Source organism: Polypterus senegalus, chromosome 9 (genome assembly GCF_016835505.1).
Source record: "Polypterus senegalus isolate Bchr_013 chromosome 9, ASM1683550v1, whole genome shotgun sequence".
NCBI classification, from domain to species: Eukaryota; Metazoa; Chordata; class Cladistia; order Polypteriformes; family Polypteridae; genus Polypterus; species Polypterus senegalus.
This window is the reverse complement of record NC_053162.1, coordinates 13,668,135-13,687,552: the sequence shown is the minus strand read 5'-3', so window position 1 is coordinate 13,687,552 and position 19,418 is coordinate 13,668,135. Positions and strand designations below refer to the sequence as shown.

At 39.3% G+C, this 19,418-nt stretch overlaps 1 protein-coding gene across 6 annotated transcripts in view; it reads right to left on the bottom strand.

The window, feature by feature from the left end:
- dennd1a (DENN/MADD domain containing 1A) overlaps nt 1-19,418 on the bottom strand; it is a 1,078,084-nt gene that overhangs the window by 17,028 nt on the left and 1,041,638 nt on the right. For 4 of the 6 annotated variants that reach the window (XR_005634853.1, XM_039762706.1, XM_039762705.1 and 1 more), the window contains 2 exons: nt 14,491-14,619; nt 6,328-6,586 (listed from right to left, as the gene is read on the bottom strand). Coding sequence is in view for 5 of the 6 variants with exons in the window: in XM_039762706.1 (XP_039618640.1) it covers nt 6,328-6,586; nt 14,491-14,619 (388 nt within the window). In the remaining variant the exon portion in view is untranslated. The remainder of the gene's footprint in view (nt 1-6,327; nt 6,587-14,490; nt 14,620-19,418) is intronic. The other 2 variants (XM_039762708.1, XM_039762709.1) reach the window with 1 other exon arrangement.

Genomic DNA, 19,418 nt, shown 5'->3' with positions numbered 1-19,418 from the left:
AAGAGATAAAGCACTTCAGCGGTCTGGAGATCTCGACTAACGGTAGTGTGACTTACACATTTTGTCATGAAGACAAACTACACTCCGATGGAGCTTGATTCATGGGCACGCATTTCATTTATTTATTTATTTTTACAAGGCCTCTGATGTTTTTGAGCTGTTGCACCATGTGTGTATTTTTTGCACTTTTGACATGTGTGTGCTGATTTTAGCTATCGAAAGACTAACATAATAATGTATGTGACAGGAATGAAGGCTCAATGATTATTAGCACTGCAGCTTATTCACAGCTCCTGGACACTGGGTTTGAATCTGGGTTTCCATTTGTCTAGGGTTCTGCCAGAGTCCATTTGGAGTTTTCCCCGGCTTTTCCAGTTGCTTTCCATATTTCTCTGGGTTCTCCAGTTTTCTTCCACATCCCAAAGATCTGCAGTGGAAGTTAGGAGGCATCTTTAAATTGGCCATAGAGCATTAGGTGGATGTGCTTTCTGCTGAGCTGGTATTCAGTCAAAGCCTAATTATGCAGGACAGGCTGCAGCTCCCCGCGTCCTTTCACTGGATTCAGCAGCATGGATATCAGTCACTCAATCAACTTTATTTAAAGTGCAGAATCACCATGCAGTATGGTCCCAATACAGTGCACAAAGTAGAAGAATACATGGGGGAGGACATATAAAGTAAGCAAAATAAAAACAACATCAATGTTGAAGAAAAAAAAAAAAACGACATCAAAATAGTAATTTAAACATTTAAGGAATTTTCTATTGTAATGAAGGGAGTAATGGTAGGTTTTGAGTCTTGCTTAAAAATATCTTTTTTTCCACATAATGGAAAGCCATTCCAAAGATAAGGTGCACTGTAGCAAATGCTCTGTGACCAACGGATTATTTTTTTAAATTAACTGAATGAATGACCAAAAGGCCAGCATTAAGAGAACGAAGAGGACGTAACAGAGTGTGTGGTGTAATTAGCTCAGCTAAGTAAGGTGGTGCAAGTCCATGCACTGTCTTATATGTTAAAGTAAGAATTTTAAAAGTTGGCTCTTGCTTGTACTGGTAATCAGTGAAGTGAAGCTAGAATGGCTGTTAAGTGCTCAATTGTTTTTTGTTTTTGTCAAAATTGTAGCTGCAGCGTTCTGAACAAGCTGAAGACCTCTAGTAGCATAACTAGGAAGACCGGAGTAAAGGCCATTAAATATAATCAATACTAGAAGAAACAAATGCACACATTAATGTGTAGCAGTGCTACTAGTAGTTAAAACTGCATCTCCCAGCAGTCCCTTACAGGGGCTGTTGGGGTCAAAGGTGGTCAGAGGGGTTTAAAAGGAGGGCAGGTGTCCGAAAAAGAAAGAAGTGTTTTTTGTTGTTGTATTTTGTGTTTCATTTACCTGTCGGACTGCCTTCTGTCAATTAAGCCATATTTAGTCGCTGTGCCCTGGATTGTATTCGTTGTTGGGGTCTGAATCGTCTTCTGTCTACCTGTGTGCTGAGGACATAATGTGGATTCACGGCTTTCCCGCAAGTATAGGGGAGCTCCTGACCCGTCCATCCATCTTCACCCTTATGGTGTCTACTGATAGGACTGCCTTTTCATTCCCTTACAACATACAGATCTCTGGACTTACTCTCGTCATCTCCCATTACATCCGGTGTGGTATTCCATGGACTTTGCTGTGTAGATTTGTGTTTTTGTGTTTAATGTAATATCGCCGTAGGTGTGCGGGTCGGGCCAAGGCTGGGAGCGTCCCTGAGATCCTCTATAAAAATAAATAAATCACCGTCCTCTTGACAGTGTGAATCTTAGCGGCACCGGACTGCTACAAATGTATTCATGGACATTTCCGAGGTAAGCACATCCCAAAGGAATTTTACAACAGTCAAACAACTAGTTTTCATATCTTTTAAGATGTGCTCCTAGTTTATGTGGCTGATGCGCATGTCGACAATGAACCTCCATCCTGCTTGGTGCCCACTGCCTTCTTCTCACAATGTGCAACACTTATGAATCTGCCTATATGTAGCCAGCATAGTTGCTCAGTAAGGCTATTTTTTTTTAAAGTTATTTTTGTTCATTTTTCCACTTACTATTATTTAATATAGTCATTATCATTTTACTCTTACTCTTAGCACTTTTTCTTATTTTGGATTTCTAATTTAGGTTCTTACATGCCACACCAGATATTACCTAACAAATGTTAAATACATCATATGCCATAAACGCCTGGTGCAAAACGACATGACCATTAACTCACACGACTTAGCTTTGGCATTATTTTAACAATTTACTGCTCTAGATGTCTCTTGGCCTATAGACGTACAACTCCACTTGTCAGGGAAGTGCATTTTATCATTATATTTGGCCTTGCAAACTACACGTCCGTAACAGACCCTTCCAAATGTAACAATAGTTGGTACAAGGTGATACTGAATCGTCCTACAAATGTGCATGATGGCACTACTTCTATGCCATGCAGTCAGCTCAGTATGGCATATGGGTTTTGCTGTGCTGACCAGGAGGAGATAGTATGCGGGTGAAAATTTTGATTTGTAACTGAGCTGTGTTTAAATTTCTCCGGTGCCATTCTGATAATGGAAGCAGGCCCACAGGAGAAATGACAAGGTAAAATGATCTATTTGTAGACGGACATTACTGGAACTGCTTGACTTGGTAAAGTTTTAACAGTTTGTCTTTGTTTTAGCAATCATAGAACACATTTTAGGTCATGACAACCTGGTGGCCACCCTGGAATCAGTGCCTTTTAATCTTTAAATTAAAGATTAAAATTTTATGGGCACAATTAATGTCTTGAGACCACAAGTTTTCTATTGTGAGAACAGTATCTCTATGTCGTATGCACAAGATATTGCAACAGATTCTTACAAGCCCAATTATTGAAATGCTAGAGGGTGCCTGGCCATAAAAGTTGCTTGCTAACTGGAGAAGAGAGACACAGGGCTCAGGTGAGATCTGCAAGGGGTGAGGCGCCATATAAATAAAATGCATTATTATTATTAAGGGAGTGACGCCGAGGTCTGGTTGTCCTTTCAGCTTTCCTTCAAGCAGAGGCAACTAGGTTTGTTACTGCCTTGTGGAATTTGAGCTCAGGGAAAGCTAACAGAACACTGCCAACCAGTTTCTACTAAAATCACAATGACTAAGAAAAGTAAAGATGCCTTATTAAATGAATATTCAATTTTTTTGTGCAATGGTGAATTTTTAGAAGTGATTTAGTGAATTACTATAAAACGACTTCATATCTCTTTTTTTAATTTGGCTTTCCAGTAATTTTATCATAATATAGTGATCTGAATTATACATTTAGCTCTCAAAGCGCTCTATTCCACAGTCACCAGGGGTACTGGAGGAAACGAGGAGGACTTGGACATCTTTATTATCGACTGTGCTAACTGTACCAACTGTACCCAGTGCAGGGACGGATTAAGACCCTTAGATGCCCTAAGCACTAAATAATTTTGGTGCCCCCTTACACTAGTAATTCAAAATATTAAAGCAATAACAAACTAGAAAATTAAATTTTATTATCTAAAATTTGAAATTAAACAAAACGTACTTATAGTAAGAAGGAAAATAATATTTATTTTTGTATGCTTCATTTTATTTTTATCTTAATAATTTTCTCCTACTTTTTTTCCTTGCAAACTCTTTGATTAGATCTTCATAATCAATCTTACGTAACACATCTGCTTCTTTACATACCAGAGATAAGGCATCCAGCCTGCCTTGATGCATAGTTGATCTGAGGGGATTTTTAATATAATTCAACCGAGAAAATGAGCGCTCAGCGGAGCAGTTTGTGACCATTAATGTTAAAAATATACGAAAGGCAATGTCTACATTTGGAAAAGCAGACTCAATACTGTCTTCTAAAATTATTTTATAAAGTTCTGCATGACCGAATCTTGTCAATTTAGCAAATCTATTTACACATATTCTTAGTACAAAATTTGAAGAATATTTTGTGAAAATGTTTGTTAATAAATCTTTATTAGTAAAAAAAGTTCTAAGCAATTTTATCCAATAGTAATCAGCTGTACGATTTTCACTTTTACATAATGTAAAAGAATTTAAAAATATCCAAGAATAGAATTAAATAGACTTACCAGAATCTTTTTTCCTGAAACTGGGATGATTTTTTGTTTTTGCTTAAAACAGAAAATAATGCTTTCTACGCACTAGAAATTTATTTTAAGTTAAATAACAGATAATTCACGAAACACAACAATTACGTGATAATAATTTTTAATTAACTATTTACTATTATTTAAAAATATGAAAAAATATTGTTTGGAATCAAATTATTTTCACATTATTTTGACATTATTTTGACATAGCATGGCGTTTAAGGGAATCACCATGAAATGGGAATTCCCCATCGTAGATGGCACCAGTATGCAGAACGCACTGTGTAAGGTGCCATCTATGAACAGTGACGGCATAGGGAGGTACAGGGAGGCATTATTCATTTTTCATTAAATTTTGAAAACGGCTATAAATGTAATTAATTCAATAATTTATGTGATAAATTCAGCCATGAAAAAGTTTTGTGGAGCCCCCTTTACCCTTGATGCCCTAAGCATGTGCTTACTTTGCTTATATGGTTAATCCAGCACTGAGCCAGTGAAAGGTGGGCAACCAGTTGGTGGAGGTCATTCTGACTTTCATGATGCAGAAACTGATTACCATCAGACCTAAATATTTGTTTTCCAATTGTGGCCCTACAAAGGTGTATTTTTCTCCTATGGCCCATCATAGGGGTTTTTTGTTTTCCTCTCCTCCATGTTAGCTGGTCAAACAATCAAATTCAGGAATCAAGAACTTCATCGACATCCTAAATCAACGTAAACCACTATACACTGCTTTATTTGCTTTTGTATCTTTTCATTAACTTTAATGACATCAAAATGCTTCTACTAAATGTCGTCTAGGTAAAATGTAAATACATACAATATATATTTATTTTGATACATATCAATTACGCTGTTTCCAACCCTAATGTATAAATGTGTGTATTTTAATTAGAAAACCTTTTTTTCTGATAAAAGAGTGAAAATTTGATTTGTACTTTAATGGTTTAATTTTGCTTAAAAATATCTGATTGATTTTGTATTTAGTACACTTACCTTTATTAGTATTAATTAATGATAATAATCCAAGTAAATGTAATATATATATTTGTTTTTGTTGATTAATCTGTGGAAAGCACCTTCAGTTGCATGTAAATGTATGATAAGGTGTTATATAAATAAAGTTATTATTCTGTCTTCCACTGAATGGCAAAGTATGCGACTTTCATTTTCTCCGAGTTGCTGGAGAGTTAATAATATGTCTCGAGGTTAATTCTATAGTTTGATTCCTCGAGCAGGTAATTTAAAGATAAAATTGGGTACCAAGCTGAGAAAACAAATCCACAGCTTTGTTAAGAGAATTCTTGTTAAAGTTAAGCAACAATTCAGAAATGGCCGTGTTACCCTTTAATGTAATAATCGCTCTTCTAAAATCCACCTGTACTTCAGTGAAGTGTAATAAACCCAACCTCGGTTTTTATATTGTGCATCTTTTCAAGTGAAGACGTTGTGAGCTGTTTTTTTAATTCTTATTTTATTTTGTTAATATTCTCTCTAGTGTAGGGACGCCTCATCTACCTCACCTAGGGGAGGCGCTGTGTGCGTCGTATTCACTGTCACCAGTATCACACTTCACGTCACCACCATGTCACTAACTGCAGTCACTTATGGATCAAAGGTAAGTTGGCGTTTACATAGTTCATGATTCTGAAATGCATTTCTGTGGCAAAAATATTGTGTGAGTGTTGTTTTAACGTAAAAATAGCGTATTGTGTTAAATAGGCAAAGCCGTGCAACTTCTTATTATAAAATGTACTTTTGGTACTTGAGTACTTTTTAAAGCTGGCACTTTTTTACCTTTACTCAAGTATTACTTTACCTGAAATATTTCTTACTTGACAAGTTACTTTGACTTTTACTCAAGTATCACTTGTGAGTAAATCTGCACGAGCCCCACAGACACACACCTGCTATTTAGTGGCTCATCCTCACAGTGACAACCTTAAAACTGAAATCACAATGGCAAAGAAAATGTGGAAACTGTTCATTTTGTACCTGCCACCTGATTTCTCTGCTGTGAGTTTAAGAGGCTATTTTCCTAATATTTGTAAATCTATCAGACAAGACTTGTATCTTTGTCATATTAGCGAATAAAAATGACTAACATGGCACATTCTTTAGACCCCCCCTACAGGCAGCATTCTAATTTCAGTAAAAGTAAAAGAGAGTAAATGTTACTCGCCTGGTAACCAAACTTGATTTGTTGTCCCACTTCATCTTTGGGGGTCCTCAAGTCCTCCAGGCTTTTGGCTTGGCTCAAGGGTTGATTCTCTGAGTCCATGTCAAGGCTGCTGAAAATGTCATCCAGTAGATTTACCTCGCTGATCTTTCCCGAATCTACCGGGCTAGCAGGAGCTGTGTGTCCCACGGCTGTCTCGGAGCCCACCTGCTCCTCCCCATCCGCAACGTCCGTGTCCTTGAGCGTCTTGTAAGGCTGAGGCCTGGGAAATGAACATTCAAGAGTTCAGATGGTCACTGGAAATGCTTATTGATGTCTGCCTGAGTAGATCTAAATACTGTTTGCATTTCAAAGTGACCTAATTGCACAGTTAAGTAGCTCTGCATATTTTATAGGTTATCTAATACAGAGAGCACATATAAAAACTTCACTCATACGTTAATGACAAGGTTAGGACAATCCACATTCAATAATGCACAGGCTGAACAAATCAATCTGTTAAAATAGGGCCAGCCTAGAAATATATGCTGACTCACTTTTACTTCCCTGGCAGGAGATCCACAAAGATGCTTTCCTGAAATTACAATAAGCCTTTCATCATCTGTTAAAGACCAGCGAAAAAACAAGAACAAAAAAAACATAGGAGGGGCACCTCTTCTTATCTCCTCCTACCAGTAGGAACATCACCGAAGCAAGTTTCAAAAATACAGGCAGCGCAGCTCACCCCCAGCGTCACTGAGGTGTGACCCCAAGTGGTTCACTTTACCAAGCAGGGCTCAGCTGTGGAAACATGGAGGCAAATGTGCTAAATGTGTAAAGTGCCTCCAAATAGTGTTCATCGCTGAAAGGTGCTATATAAAGAAAAGATTCCACAGCTGAAATCAGGGAGTAGAATTTTATTATCGTCTCTCTTCTCTGTGATCTGGAGGCACTGAAGAATTATTTAGCACTTAAAAAGACATATATATATATATATATATATATATATATATATATACATATATATACACAGGTATATATATATACACAGGTATATATATATACATATATATATATATACATATATATATATATACATATATATACATACATATATATATATATATATTGTGAGAGATGGCTGGCAGTTTATCCCGGCCAACACCCCCACGCCGCTAGACAGAGTCCTCTCTGCAACATGGAGGTGCCCCGAATTTCCGCAGGCCATCTAGGACAATGGAGTTCGGCTTCACAGCCCTGCTGGATATCATGGGGGCCGCTGCAGGGAGGCACGAGTGTTTCTATTATAGCCCGGAAGTATTCCCTAGTCACGGGGACGGAAGAAATGAAGTACTTCCGGGCTGAAGGAAAAGAAGAGTTTCCATCTGACCCGGAAGTGCTATGGAAACACAAGGACAGAAGCACTTCCAGGTGAAAGACTATGGGAAACCGAGCAAGCTGAGCTGGAGTTGGGAGGGAGTGTGACAGAGCTGCTGGGAGAAGAGGAGGATTTATTAAGTATTATTGATGATTATTTGTGTATTGTGGAGGTGCTTTGTGTACAGTATTGGAGAAATTCAATTTATTTCTTATACTTTTACCTGGTGTCTGAACGTGCTGTCTGCGGGTTTCACGGGGCAACAGCGACTCCTACTGGCACTATATATATATATATATATATATATATAAAAAAATATCTACACACCCACACACTCTTGCGTGTCTGTTTGTGTGCACAGTATTCAGACGTCTTTAATTTCTACGCATAAGGTCTGCTCCATCCCAGGGCTAACACTGGACACACTGGAAGCAGGGGCGAAGAACAGAATGGTGGCAAAATTAGATATTAGATTCCATTTTGAAAAATCATCTGTATCACCCCCAGGAGGCGCTCTCTTAGAGCACTTTTACCCACAGGCTCATTCCACCACAGTGTGCTAAGAGGAGCCTTTGAGGGTTTTCCCTGCCCGCTGCTAACAGGCAATTCAACGCTTCCTGCCGATGCCCCAGACTAAGCACTTACACTCTTTAATTTCTATTTCTGCATGTATTATTCATTTATTTATTTATCTATCTATCGATTGATTAATTGCATTATATGTCCTCTGAGTCTATTTTACAGTTAGAGTCCATAAATATTTGGACAGTGATACAATTTTCATAATTTTGACCCTGTACTACCACCAGAATGGATTGGAAATGAAGCAATCGAGCTGTGGTTGAAGAGTACACTGGCAGATTTAATTTAAAGCATTTAACAAAAACATTGTATGAGCCAATTGTAGAATACAGACGTTTTATACACGGCCCCCCTATTTTCAGGGGCTCAAGCTAACATAATCATAAATATCATGACCATTTTCAATCCTTTCCAGTCAATGACTGCCTGATATCTGAACCCCTGACCCTGCTGTTGCTTTGCCTGGCCTTTACCGCAGTGGTCTTCAGGTGCTTCTTGTTTCTTGGACTTTCTGCCATCAGTTTTGTCTTCAGTAAGTGAACTGCATGTCCAGTTGGGTTGAGGTCAGTTGATTGACTTGGTCATTGAAGAATATTCCACTTCTTTGCCTTGAAAAGCACTTGGTTTGTGTCACAGTATATGTTGGTTCCTTGTCCATCTGTTCTGTGAAGCGTTATCCTATGAATTATGCAGAATTTATCTGAATCTGAGCAGACAATATGGCCCCCTGTACACTTCAGAAATCATCCTGCTACATCTGTCAGCAGTCAATAAACACCAGTGACCGACTTCCATTGGCAGTCACGCATGATCAGGGCATAGCACGACTTCCACCATGTTTCATAGATGATGTGGTATTCAACAGATCAGGAACCATTTCTTGTCTTCTCCATTTTCTTCTCTATCTATCATTCTGGTACATACTTATCTTAGTTTCATTTGTCCAATGAAAACTGTTCCAAATCTGGACTGTTTTTTAAAAAATAGTTTCTGGCAAAGTCTAATCTGTCTTTCCTGTGCTTGAGGTTTACCAGTGGTTTGCACCTTACTTTACTTTCATGAAGTCTTCTCTTGATTATGAACTTTAGCAGTAATAGGTCTACCTCTCTGAGAGCGTTGTTGGTTTGGCTAAATGTCGTGAATTGTCTTCCATGGTTGTCCAGACCTTCTGGAGCGGCTGAGCTCCCCATTTATGTTCCTTGTCTTTATGAATTTACCAGATGGTTGATTTGACCACTCCTGGTGTTTCTGCCCTCTCTCTCTCTGATGGGTTCGTTTTGTTTTCTCTGCCTGTCTTTACTTGCATGGACAAGTCTTTGGACCTCATATTGAGAGTTCACAGTGACAGTTTCCAAATACAAATTCCACACTTGGAACCAACTCCAGACCTTCTACCTGCTTAAGAGTTAATGAAATAATGAGGGACCTGCTCACACCAGGCTATGTGACGGCTTCTCAGTCAAATGTCCAAATACTTTTGAGCCCCTGAAAATAGGGGGGACCTTGTATAAAAATGGCTGCTATTCCTAAATGGCACATACAATATTTCTGTTAAAACCTTTGAATTAATGATGAAAGCCAACACTTCAATCATGTAATTATTTCTTCATTTCAAATCCATTGGTGGTGGCATAAATGTTGAAAATTGTATCACTGTCCAAATGCTTATGGACCTAACTCTACATGCTTCTGCCACTGTAAGCATCTAAATTTCCTCGTAGGAATAATAATGATGTTTTTTCTATATCATTCCACTCCAATCCATTCCATGGCAACTCAAGGTTGTCGTCTTTTGTTGACTACAATGAAGTTCCTGTTTACTGTAATCAGGCTCTTTTTCCCTGGAGCCTAAGTTATAATCACCATGGTGTTGTAGACTTCCACTGGAAATTTTACTAAATGACAGCCTTCATTGCCATTTGATTTTAAATGTGAATGCTGTAACTTTTACGTTGATTAAATATGGCCAAAACCACCCAAAAAAATTCTGATGTCCCATTTATGAAACCACAAACCAAACATGTAAAAGCAGTCTTACAGCCTCAAACGTGTCATTATACAGCCGCAGTCCCACAGCACCCAGCCTGCTGGAACAAATTCAAATACCATACGGAAATAAAGACATTTTTATTTTGCAAGTCAAGTACAGTGTGCCTAAATTTTGCACCTTACCAAAAATCACAAACTTTTCTACCACTTAGGTAACAAAGAATTTATGTAGAGCCAGTTCTTTTACGAATTCAACAAATGGACACCACTAAAACGATGTCCTTATCCTTACCTTTAGGATGTCGCCATATCATTAATGGGGAGTTGTTGTGAAGAGTGCTCCTTTATCGAAGGCGCTATATAAAATAAAGACTGACTGCAATGGACGAGTCATGTGCTTTTAACTTTTCCTCGCTACTTTGAAATGTATTTGTGAGTCAACAGGACAGACAGACCCGACAAGTTGAACGTGTGGACTATGCCCGGCAGTTTATCCCGGCCAAGTCCCCCAAGCCGCCAGATGGAGCCCTCCCTGCAATGTGGAGATGCCCCGAATTCCAGCTGGATAACGTCGGGGCCGCTGCAGGGAGACACAGAGACATTGGCTTTTCCTACAGCCCGGAAGTACTTGCCGGTCACGAGGACGGAAGGAATAAAGTGCTTCCGGGCTGACAAAGAAAAGAAGAGTTTTGATTTGACCCGGAAGTGCTAGGAAGTCATATGGACTGCAGGGTAAGAAGCACTTCCGGGTCATATACTATAAAAGGACTATGGGAGCTCCCAAAAGGCGAGCTGAGTTGGGAGGCAGGGTGGCTAAGCGTCTGGGAGATTGGAGGATTTGTTTATTGGAATATTGTATTGTTTATTGAGTATTTGGGAGTGGAGGGTGCTTTGTGCACTTTATTATTATAATAAATCCTATTATTGGACTTTTACCTGGTGTCTGACGAGTGGTCTGAGGGTACAAGGGTGTGGAAAAGCCCTAATCTGTCACAAAGGTCATTTGCTATTTACTGCTTAGGCCTGAACTACTAACAGTCAAACATCAGGCTGCCATTAAGCTGTCTAAAATAGCGAATGTCTCATTCTGTCTTTGAATTCAAAATAGCCCAGATGTCTATTAAACCGAAAAGTTTAATAAGAATATATTGTCTTTTTAAATTATATGGTAGATGGCATTAAACTATTTAAAGCTAAATCTTTTGTAGCTACACTGAAGTCCTGAGTGTAAACTTCATTCAATGTTTTATATTCTAAACGCATAGCAGGGTGCTTGCAGATTCTATTGGGAAACTTTAACTCCTGATTATTAACTGGAAGGTTCCATTATTATTATCATTTTTTTTTTAAATTATTTTACATAAAATCACACACCATTCTCAAAATTGCTTAATCCAATACAGGACCACTGAGGGCTGCAGCTTATCCTGGCCACATCTGATAATGGTGCAATAAAAGAAGCAACCCTGGACATGGTGCTGGCCCACCGCAGTGCTCACTCAAACAGCCCCCTTTAACCCAACTCACACATCTTTGGGTTTCAGGATTAAAGCTAGAGACAGCGGGAGGTCAACACACTCGACACACACAACGGAATGGGACTGACCTCAGGATGAGACCACGCTGCCCTGATTATTAGCAGTATGTTGTGGTTAGAGATAAAAAAATAATAAATAATTATATATATATATTATACATACATGTATATATGTATGTATATATATTATACATATATATATATATATATATATATATATATATATATATATATATATATATATATATATATAATTAAATAAGTAGTAATACATGCATCACTGTGATTGATATCTGAGCATGGCTGCTTTTAATGCGAGTTGTGTTTACTTCAGCACCACAGCTTACTAAATAATGAATAAAAACGGGCTAACCGAAGCCACAAGCAGAACAACAACTCCAGGAAACAGGAGACTGCAATGCAATGAGGTCTGTAAGTGAAGAAGCTGAAGAAGGCTAATAAATGATTGTGTCATTCACTCCAAGCCTTGGGCTGACCACAGCTTGTGAGGCTCAAGGGAAGGACTGTGTGAGCAACACTGGAGCACCACATGGAGCAGGCCTGTCTCCTCTTCTCTTCACACTGTACACCTCAGGCTATAAATATAATAGCAGGTCAGGTCACTGCCAGAAATTCTCAGATGATTCTACACTCTTGGAGTGATAAGGGGACTGAGACAGGGGGAGAAGTTTGTTTCTTGGTGCAAACAGAATTGTCTGCAACTTAACATCAGCAAAACCAAGAAACAGCTTATTGACTTTTACACACCAAACAGCCTCTGTGTCTGGTAACTACTGAGGGAGTGGGTGTAGAGGTGGTGCAGTGTTGTATGTACCTGGGGGGGTCCACATTAACGGCAGCTTAGACTGGTCTTGTAACACAGAGGAACTCTAGCTTGCTTAGGAGATCGAGTTCCTTCAATGTGAGAAGTGACATCTTTCACATCTTCTATACCTATATAATGGCCAGTGACATTTTCTAGGTTGTGGTTTGGTGGGCTGGTAACATCACTTCAACAGAGGCCCACCGATTCAAAAAGCTAACTGAAAGGGAAAGCTCAGTTATAGGACACTCTGGACCCCCTGGAGAATAAAGAAAAAAAACTGGGTATTATGGGCAAAGCATCTCCTTTCCATGACACACCAACACTGAGGACTTTTAGCAAAATAAGTGTGTCACAAAACTACTGGGGCTCCTTCAAATGGCAATATGTCTTTATAATGCCTCAAAGGGACTACTCTCTTACATTTACCCAAGTCAGGAGTTTCATTTTTCTTTGTATTGTTGGGAAGTTGTTGTTGTTTTGTTTTAATCTTTGCTGAGCTTCTGTAACAAGCTAAACTTTCCTCTTGAGACAAATATGTTTGTTCATTCTTTCCTATCTATCTATCTATTATATAGTGCTGTTTAGATCTATCGATAATAAAGTGCCTTTCATATCCATCTATCTATCTATTATAAAGTGCCTATTATTATTATATAGTGCCTTTCCTATCTATCTATCTGTCTATCTATCAGTCATAAAGTGCCTTTCCAATCTATCTATCATAAAGTGCCTTTCATATCTATCTATCTATCTATCATAAAGTGCCTTTCATATCTATCTATCTATAATTCTTTAATGATAATAATTCTTTGCATTTATATAGCACTTTTCTCATTAATCAAAGCACTCAGCAATTGCAGGTTAAGGGCCCAACAAAGCAGAGTCCCTTTTGGCATTTACGGGATTCGAACCTTCCGATTGCCAGTGCAGACCCCTACCCTCAGAGCCATCACTCCGCCTATCTATCTATCATATAGTACATTTCACATCGATCTATCTATTGATAGGGAGATCACAAGGCATTGGAGTCCATTCATGCACCCCTTTTAATGAAGGTGAAAAGTAACTAGAAGGGAGTTGGAGAGCAAATTTCAGCTCAATTGCTATCTATCTATCTATCTATCGCCTTTCATATCTATCTATCTATTATATAGTGCCTTTCACATCTATCTATCTATCTAGGTATTAGTTATATGTTGCCCTTCATATCTATGTAGTCTCCAGTTTAAAAATAGATGACCACATTTGATTATTTACACTGCCCCATGTTTTATAACCTGGTATGTCAAAAGTTCAAAAATGGTCCTTAGAAGAGAGCCCTGTCTAAAGATTTTTTTTTTTTTTTTATAGTAGGGGATGCAATAATTTTGACAACCATGTTTTTATATGGGAAGAAAAACATTACTATAAAAAACATTTTAGAAATAAAAAGCCAGAACTATTCCTAACTACACTGCGCAGCATGGTCACCTCACAGATCCAGCATCCTGGGGACAGAGCTGTGTGGAGACTGCACATTATCCCCTTTGTCTGTGGGGGCTTTACTTTGGGTACCATGGCTTTCCTCCCACATCCCCAAAGACGTGCAGGTCAGGTTAACTGGTCAGTCCAAACTGGCCGAATGTGTGGCTGTGTGAGTGGGCCTTGCGAGTCGGTTATGTTCCGCTGTATTTTCACATTGTATATTACAAGGAGGCGTTGTGCGGCACCCTGTCATTCATTTACGCTCCTCAGTTCTTACTTGCCTTTTCATTATAGGACTTGTTCAGAAAGAAGAAAATCAACAGCACAGATCAAGAGGAAAAAAAAGATGAAACACCATGAAAACCAAAATGAAAGGGTGAAGTGAAAACAGTAATCTTAAAAAACAGAGACCATTCAAAAGGAGCAGAAAATAGAAAGTTTTCAGGGAAGCCAGAAACTGATTCCTCATCCCGTTGAAATTCGTCACCCGAGGAGTCCTCAGACAGGAAGACGGTGTAGTGTTTGGTTGGCCGTGCCACACTGAAGGAGACAGGAAGAAAGAAGTGAATCATTAAACAGTGAGCAGGAAAGGCAGACCCCCAAAAGTCAAATAAAAGAGGAATGGAAACAGCATGCAGTGCATCACACTTCAAAAGCAAAATGTCTCCATCTGTAATAATGACAGTCATTTATTTATTCCTTTGATTTAAGAGTCACGCAAAAGCACTGAGAACTTTAGACACTTTTCATTATTTACTGCTTTCTTTTACAGCACTTTTAATTAAAAACAAATCTATATTTTTTTTACAATGCAAACATTTCTCTAGGCACGTTAAGTACATCTCACTATTGCATACGTATTCATATCCTGTACTCAGGCAGCAATCTTTTAATTTAACAAGACACTCAAGGTGTGTACTAAAAGAATGGAGGAAAAGCTCATAAAGAAATGGACAAACGGTCTACAACTCTGTGATTCTGTTTTACCATTCCTCTACATGTGTCTCTTAAAAATGCCCATAAAGATCATCTTAGTGTTCAGACCATGAATTTAGAGGAAATCAAAGGGCACACTCAAGGACGGAGTTATTAGAAGAGCTGGTGGATACACATGTGAGCACTACAGGCTCAATGGACAAGCAATGGAAACTGCAATACAACACCAACCCTCTGCCAGTCCAAAGTGAGCAGCTAAGAAGGAGGTCACTATAAAGAGGAAGCCACAGTGATGTCAACAATGGCTTTATATGTGCTCTGAGTGAAGTAAGCTTGCCCGAGTCGGTAAGGCGCTGTAAAAAAACTGGCCTGTAATTGCATGTTGGATAAACGAGTCTGCTAATAAAGTCATTTATTATAAACTGGTCACCAAATTTACAATAAATGACCAATTAGAATAAATCCAAACAAGTGTTTCTCTTCTCTCCTTTGAGTGTTGCCATCTGACTCAGACTCTCTTGATGTGATGCGACGGGCTTCTTATCAAGTTGGACCTGGGAATGCTTTTGGTGCCACACCGTCTGTTCCTGGAAGCACTTCCAGGCTGTATAGAAAGTAGGGAGGCAGCACCCAATACCCCCACAGGGTTACACTTGCAGACTCCAACTCCCAAACACCCCTGCAGGTGCCCCGGACTGGGCTATCACACAAGGACCACTGCCACCTGCTGTATGGGGGATGAAACTGCCCTTAACTCCCAGCAACATATTAGTACAGATAGATAGATGGAAAAGGCACTATATAATAGATAGATAGATAGATAGATAGATAGATAGATAGATAGATAGATAGATAAATAGATAGATAGATAGATAGATGTGAAAGGCACTATATAATAGATAGATAGATAGATAGATAGATAGATAGATAGATAGATAGATAGGAAAGGCATTATATAATAAATAGATAGATAGATAGATAGATAGATAGATAGATAGATAGATAGATAGATAGATAGGAAAGGCATTATATAATAAATAAATAGACAGATAGATAGGAAAGGCACTATATAATAAATAAATAGAGATAGATAGATAAGAAAGGCACTATATAATAAATAAATAAATAAATAGATAGATAGGAAAGGCACTATATATTTAAATTTATCTGCGCTTCTTTCTTTAATTTATGAAGTAGAAACAAATCAACACTGATGACTTTATTATAGTAATGTAATAAAATATGTGAAAATTTACAATTTAAACATTTATTAGCATATTATCTATTCTAAAGCAATAGGAAGCAAGGCAGAAAAACAAGTGAGAACGGGATGCCACAGAACACAGCCATGGACACCCTCAGACTTTCTCACATTAGGCCTGTTACCGGATCATCAATCACCAATGTTATGTCATTGAGAGGTGGAGGAAAAGCAGCCTATCAGGAGGGAAACCACACAGAAATGAGGAAAGTACATAAGGTCCACCACATACCATGAGTGGGCCAGGAACAGAGCCTCGTTCTCTGAAGCAGCAGCAAGCACTAACCACTGTGCCACTGTACTGCACTGCCTCCAAAGTGCTTCATTTTTTTTTTTTTTATTAAAATTGAACTGAAATATGTCACGTGTTCTATGAAGTGAACAGGAACTGGTGAGAGGGGGCAGAGCAAAAGAGCAGAGAATTTTGGTATTGTGTCCATCTCATCTCCACATGGCTGCCTTGACTTCTCCATGTGTAATCCCTTGGCTGAGCTACAATGCAGATGACTCACCAGGCTCTTTCTAATGTTTAGTTTAACATGGCCCTTAGTTTGTGCTAACATGTGACAGGCCTGACAGCCGAGGCTGTTCCTTGTTAAGTATCATGTCAAAAACACAGCGCTGCAAAGCCTGGATCTGCTTCATGGCACTGTGTACAGTTATGATGGAGCTGGTTTATGTTTTAATGAGGAAGATCTATGTCTTGAGTGCTTTCTTAAGTGTCAGAAATCACGGACAAATCAGTAACACATCACAGTGGCCAGAAATGAAATGTTGACAAATGCAGATATTTCAAATTTAATTGACACTAAAATGTACTGGGGGATGAAAATTACCCCGCAAAGCTCCCTGGGAAGGCTGGAATTGAGAATTCTTTGTGAGGGCGTGAGGATGAATAGAAGCAGGTAGGGAGGACAGAAAAGAAGGCACCATCGCAGAATGAGCTGCTGTGTGAATGCAGAAAAAAAGGAATATAATTTTGTGCTTATTATCAAGTTTGCTACTTGCAGGCTCAATAATGGCAGCTCATTAATACAAAGGTATTGTTCTTATCGGCTGTCAGCTTACACGCCCTGTTTAACAATATTTCTATTACCGTTATAAATTGCCTCCAGATGTATCATTCACCATCCCACGTGTTGTTAGATCGCCACTTTGACGTCTTAAAGCCTTTATTATTTGATACATTCCCTGTACATGACACGGATCATCAGTTCTGGTTGATCCTCCCCACTCCATTCAACTGTCACAAATCTTTAAGAACTCACAGACACTAAGCAAGGTGTGCAGGTGGCGCAGTATGATGGCAGATGGTATTGGGGGACAGCGGGCAGAGCTTTACATCCAAAGACGAAAAGGCAGATGCATTCTGACACTTTAAAATAAATGACACAATTAACTATTAAAAAACAAAACAATAAATCAGTCAAACTGCTGTACCACTATTAAGAAATGGCCCGGTTTTATGACTCTAATCATAATAATAATTTTTGCAGCGCCGTTCTAATGCTCAAAGCTCTTCACAAATATTTAAAGGAATAGAACATGAATAAAAGCAAGCATGTCATAAAAACACATGATACAAACTGACATCAAATACTAAATATCAAATACACGATAAATACATGAAAGATTTAAGAAACAATAAACAGGACAAAAAAGAAGAAAGTCATGAATAACAGTAATACATATTGGAATTAAAATGTGGATGTTACAACCACCTATGACAATAAGGAACAACAACTAGGAGAAGATCACTGCTGTATTTTCATTTTAAACAGCGTTTTGAAACCAAAAACCATCTTGAACCATGTTAGCATTTTCACATTGTTTACAAAAGAATTTTCATCTACGCTAAAATGACCAAAAATGTGGAAGACATTCTCATCTGGGTGGCACAGTGGTAGCGCTGCTGTCTCGCAGTTAGGAGGCTCGGGTTCACTTCCCGGGTCCTCCCTGCGTGGAGTTTGCATGTTCTTCCCGTGTCAGCGTTGGTTTCCACCCACAGTCCAATGACATGCAGGTTATTTGCATTGGCAATTCTAAATTGTCCCTAGTGTGTGTGTGCCCTGTGTTAGGCTGGTGTCCTGCCCGGGGTTTGTTTCCTGCCATGCACCCTGTGTTGGCTGGGATTGGCTCCAGCAGACCCCCGGGACCCTGCAGTTAGGATATAGCGGGTTGGATAATGGATGGATGGATGTGCTACGTGATTCGCTTCCCGGGTCCTCCCTGCGTGGAGTTTGCATGTTCTCCCTGTGTCTGTGTGGGTTTCCTCCCACATTCCAAAGATATGCAGGTTAGGTGCATTGGCGATTCTAAATTGTCCCTAGTGTGTGCTTGGTGTGTGGGTGTGTGTGCCCTGTGGTGGGCTGGCACCCTGCCCGGGGTTTGTTTCCTGCCTTGCGCCCTGTGTTGGCTGGGATTGGCTCCAGCGGACCCCTGCGACCCTGTAGTTAGGATATAGCGGGTTGGATAATGGATGGATTGATATTCTCATCCACCCACACTGGGCATGCATGCAGCATGGACGTCATGAACTGATGTCCCATTATGCAACTTTTTGTTGTGGACTATGTCAGATTTGCCAACCACATTTGCTCCACCATGTCAAATTACACGAATGAACACCATAGCCCATGCCATATTTACCGACTGAGTCGCGACGTTCCAGCACAGTTGTGCTAACCCCCTTTTTCTGATAGCCAATAGCATGCTGCTTGACAGAGTGATTTATGAAGGGTTAGCAGCTGCAGCAAGTTCAGCAGCAATCCCTGCCCTTTAATTTGTTTTTGCATTCTGTTACTTTATGTGAAATACGAGACATCAAACAGATAAGCTTCTCTTCTGTTTGTGAGGTCCACAGCACTCATGCTGCCTGACAGAGCCGGCCCTGTACCAGTGGTTTGTGAAGGGTTAATAGTCGTGGTGTGAATAGCCTCCTCGTCTGAATGCTCATTGGTTCTCAAGTCTCGCACACAAAGAACCCAGACCTGCGCCCAAAGAGAAAAACAAACATGGCTGATTTTACCGTAGCCAGTCGCAGACTAATTGGTCTCAGTCTTTAGATAGTTCACATTAGGTAAGTGGCTTCAGGGGAACGCACTGCCGACTGCCTACGATTATGTAAATGGCCAAGACCAAA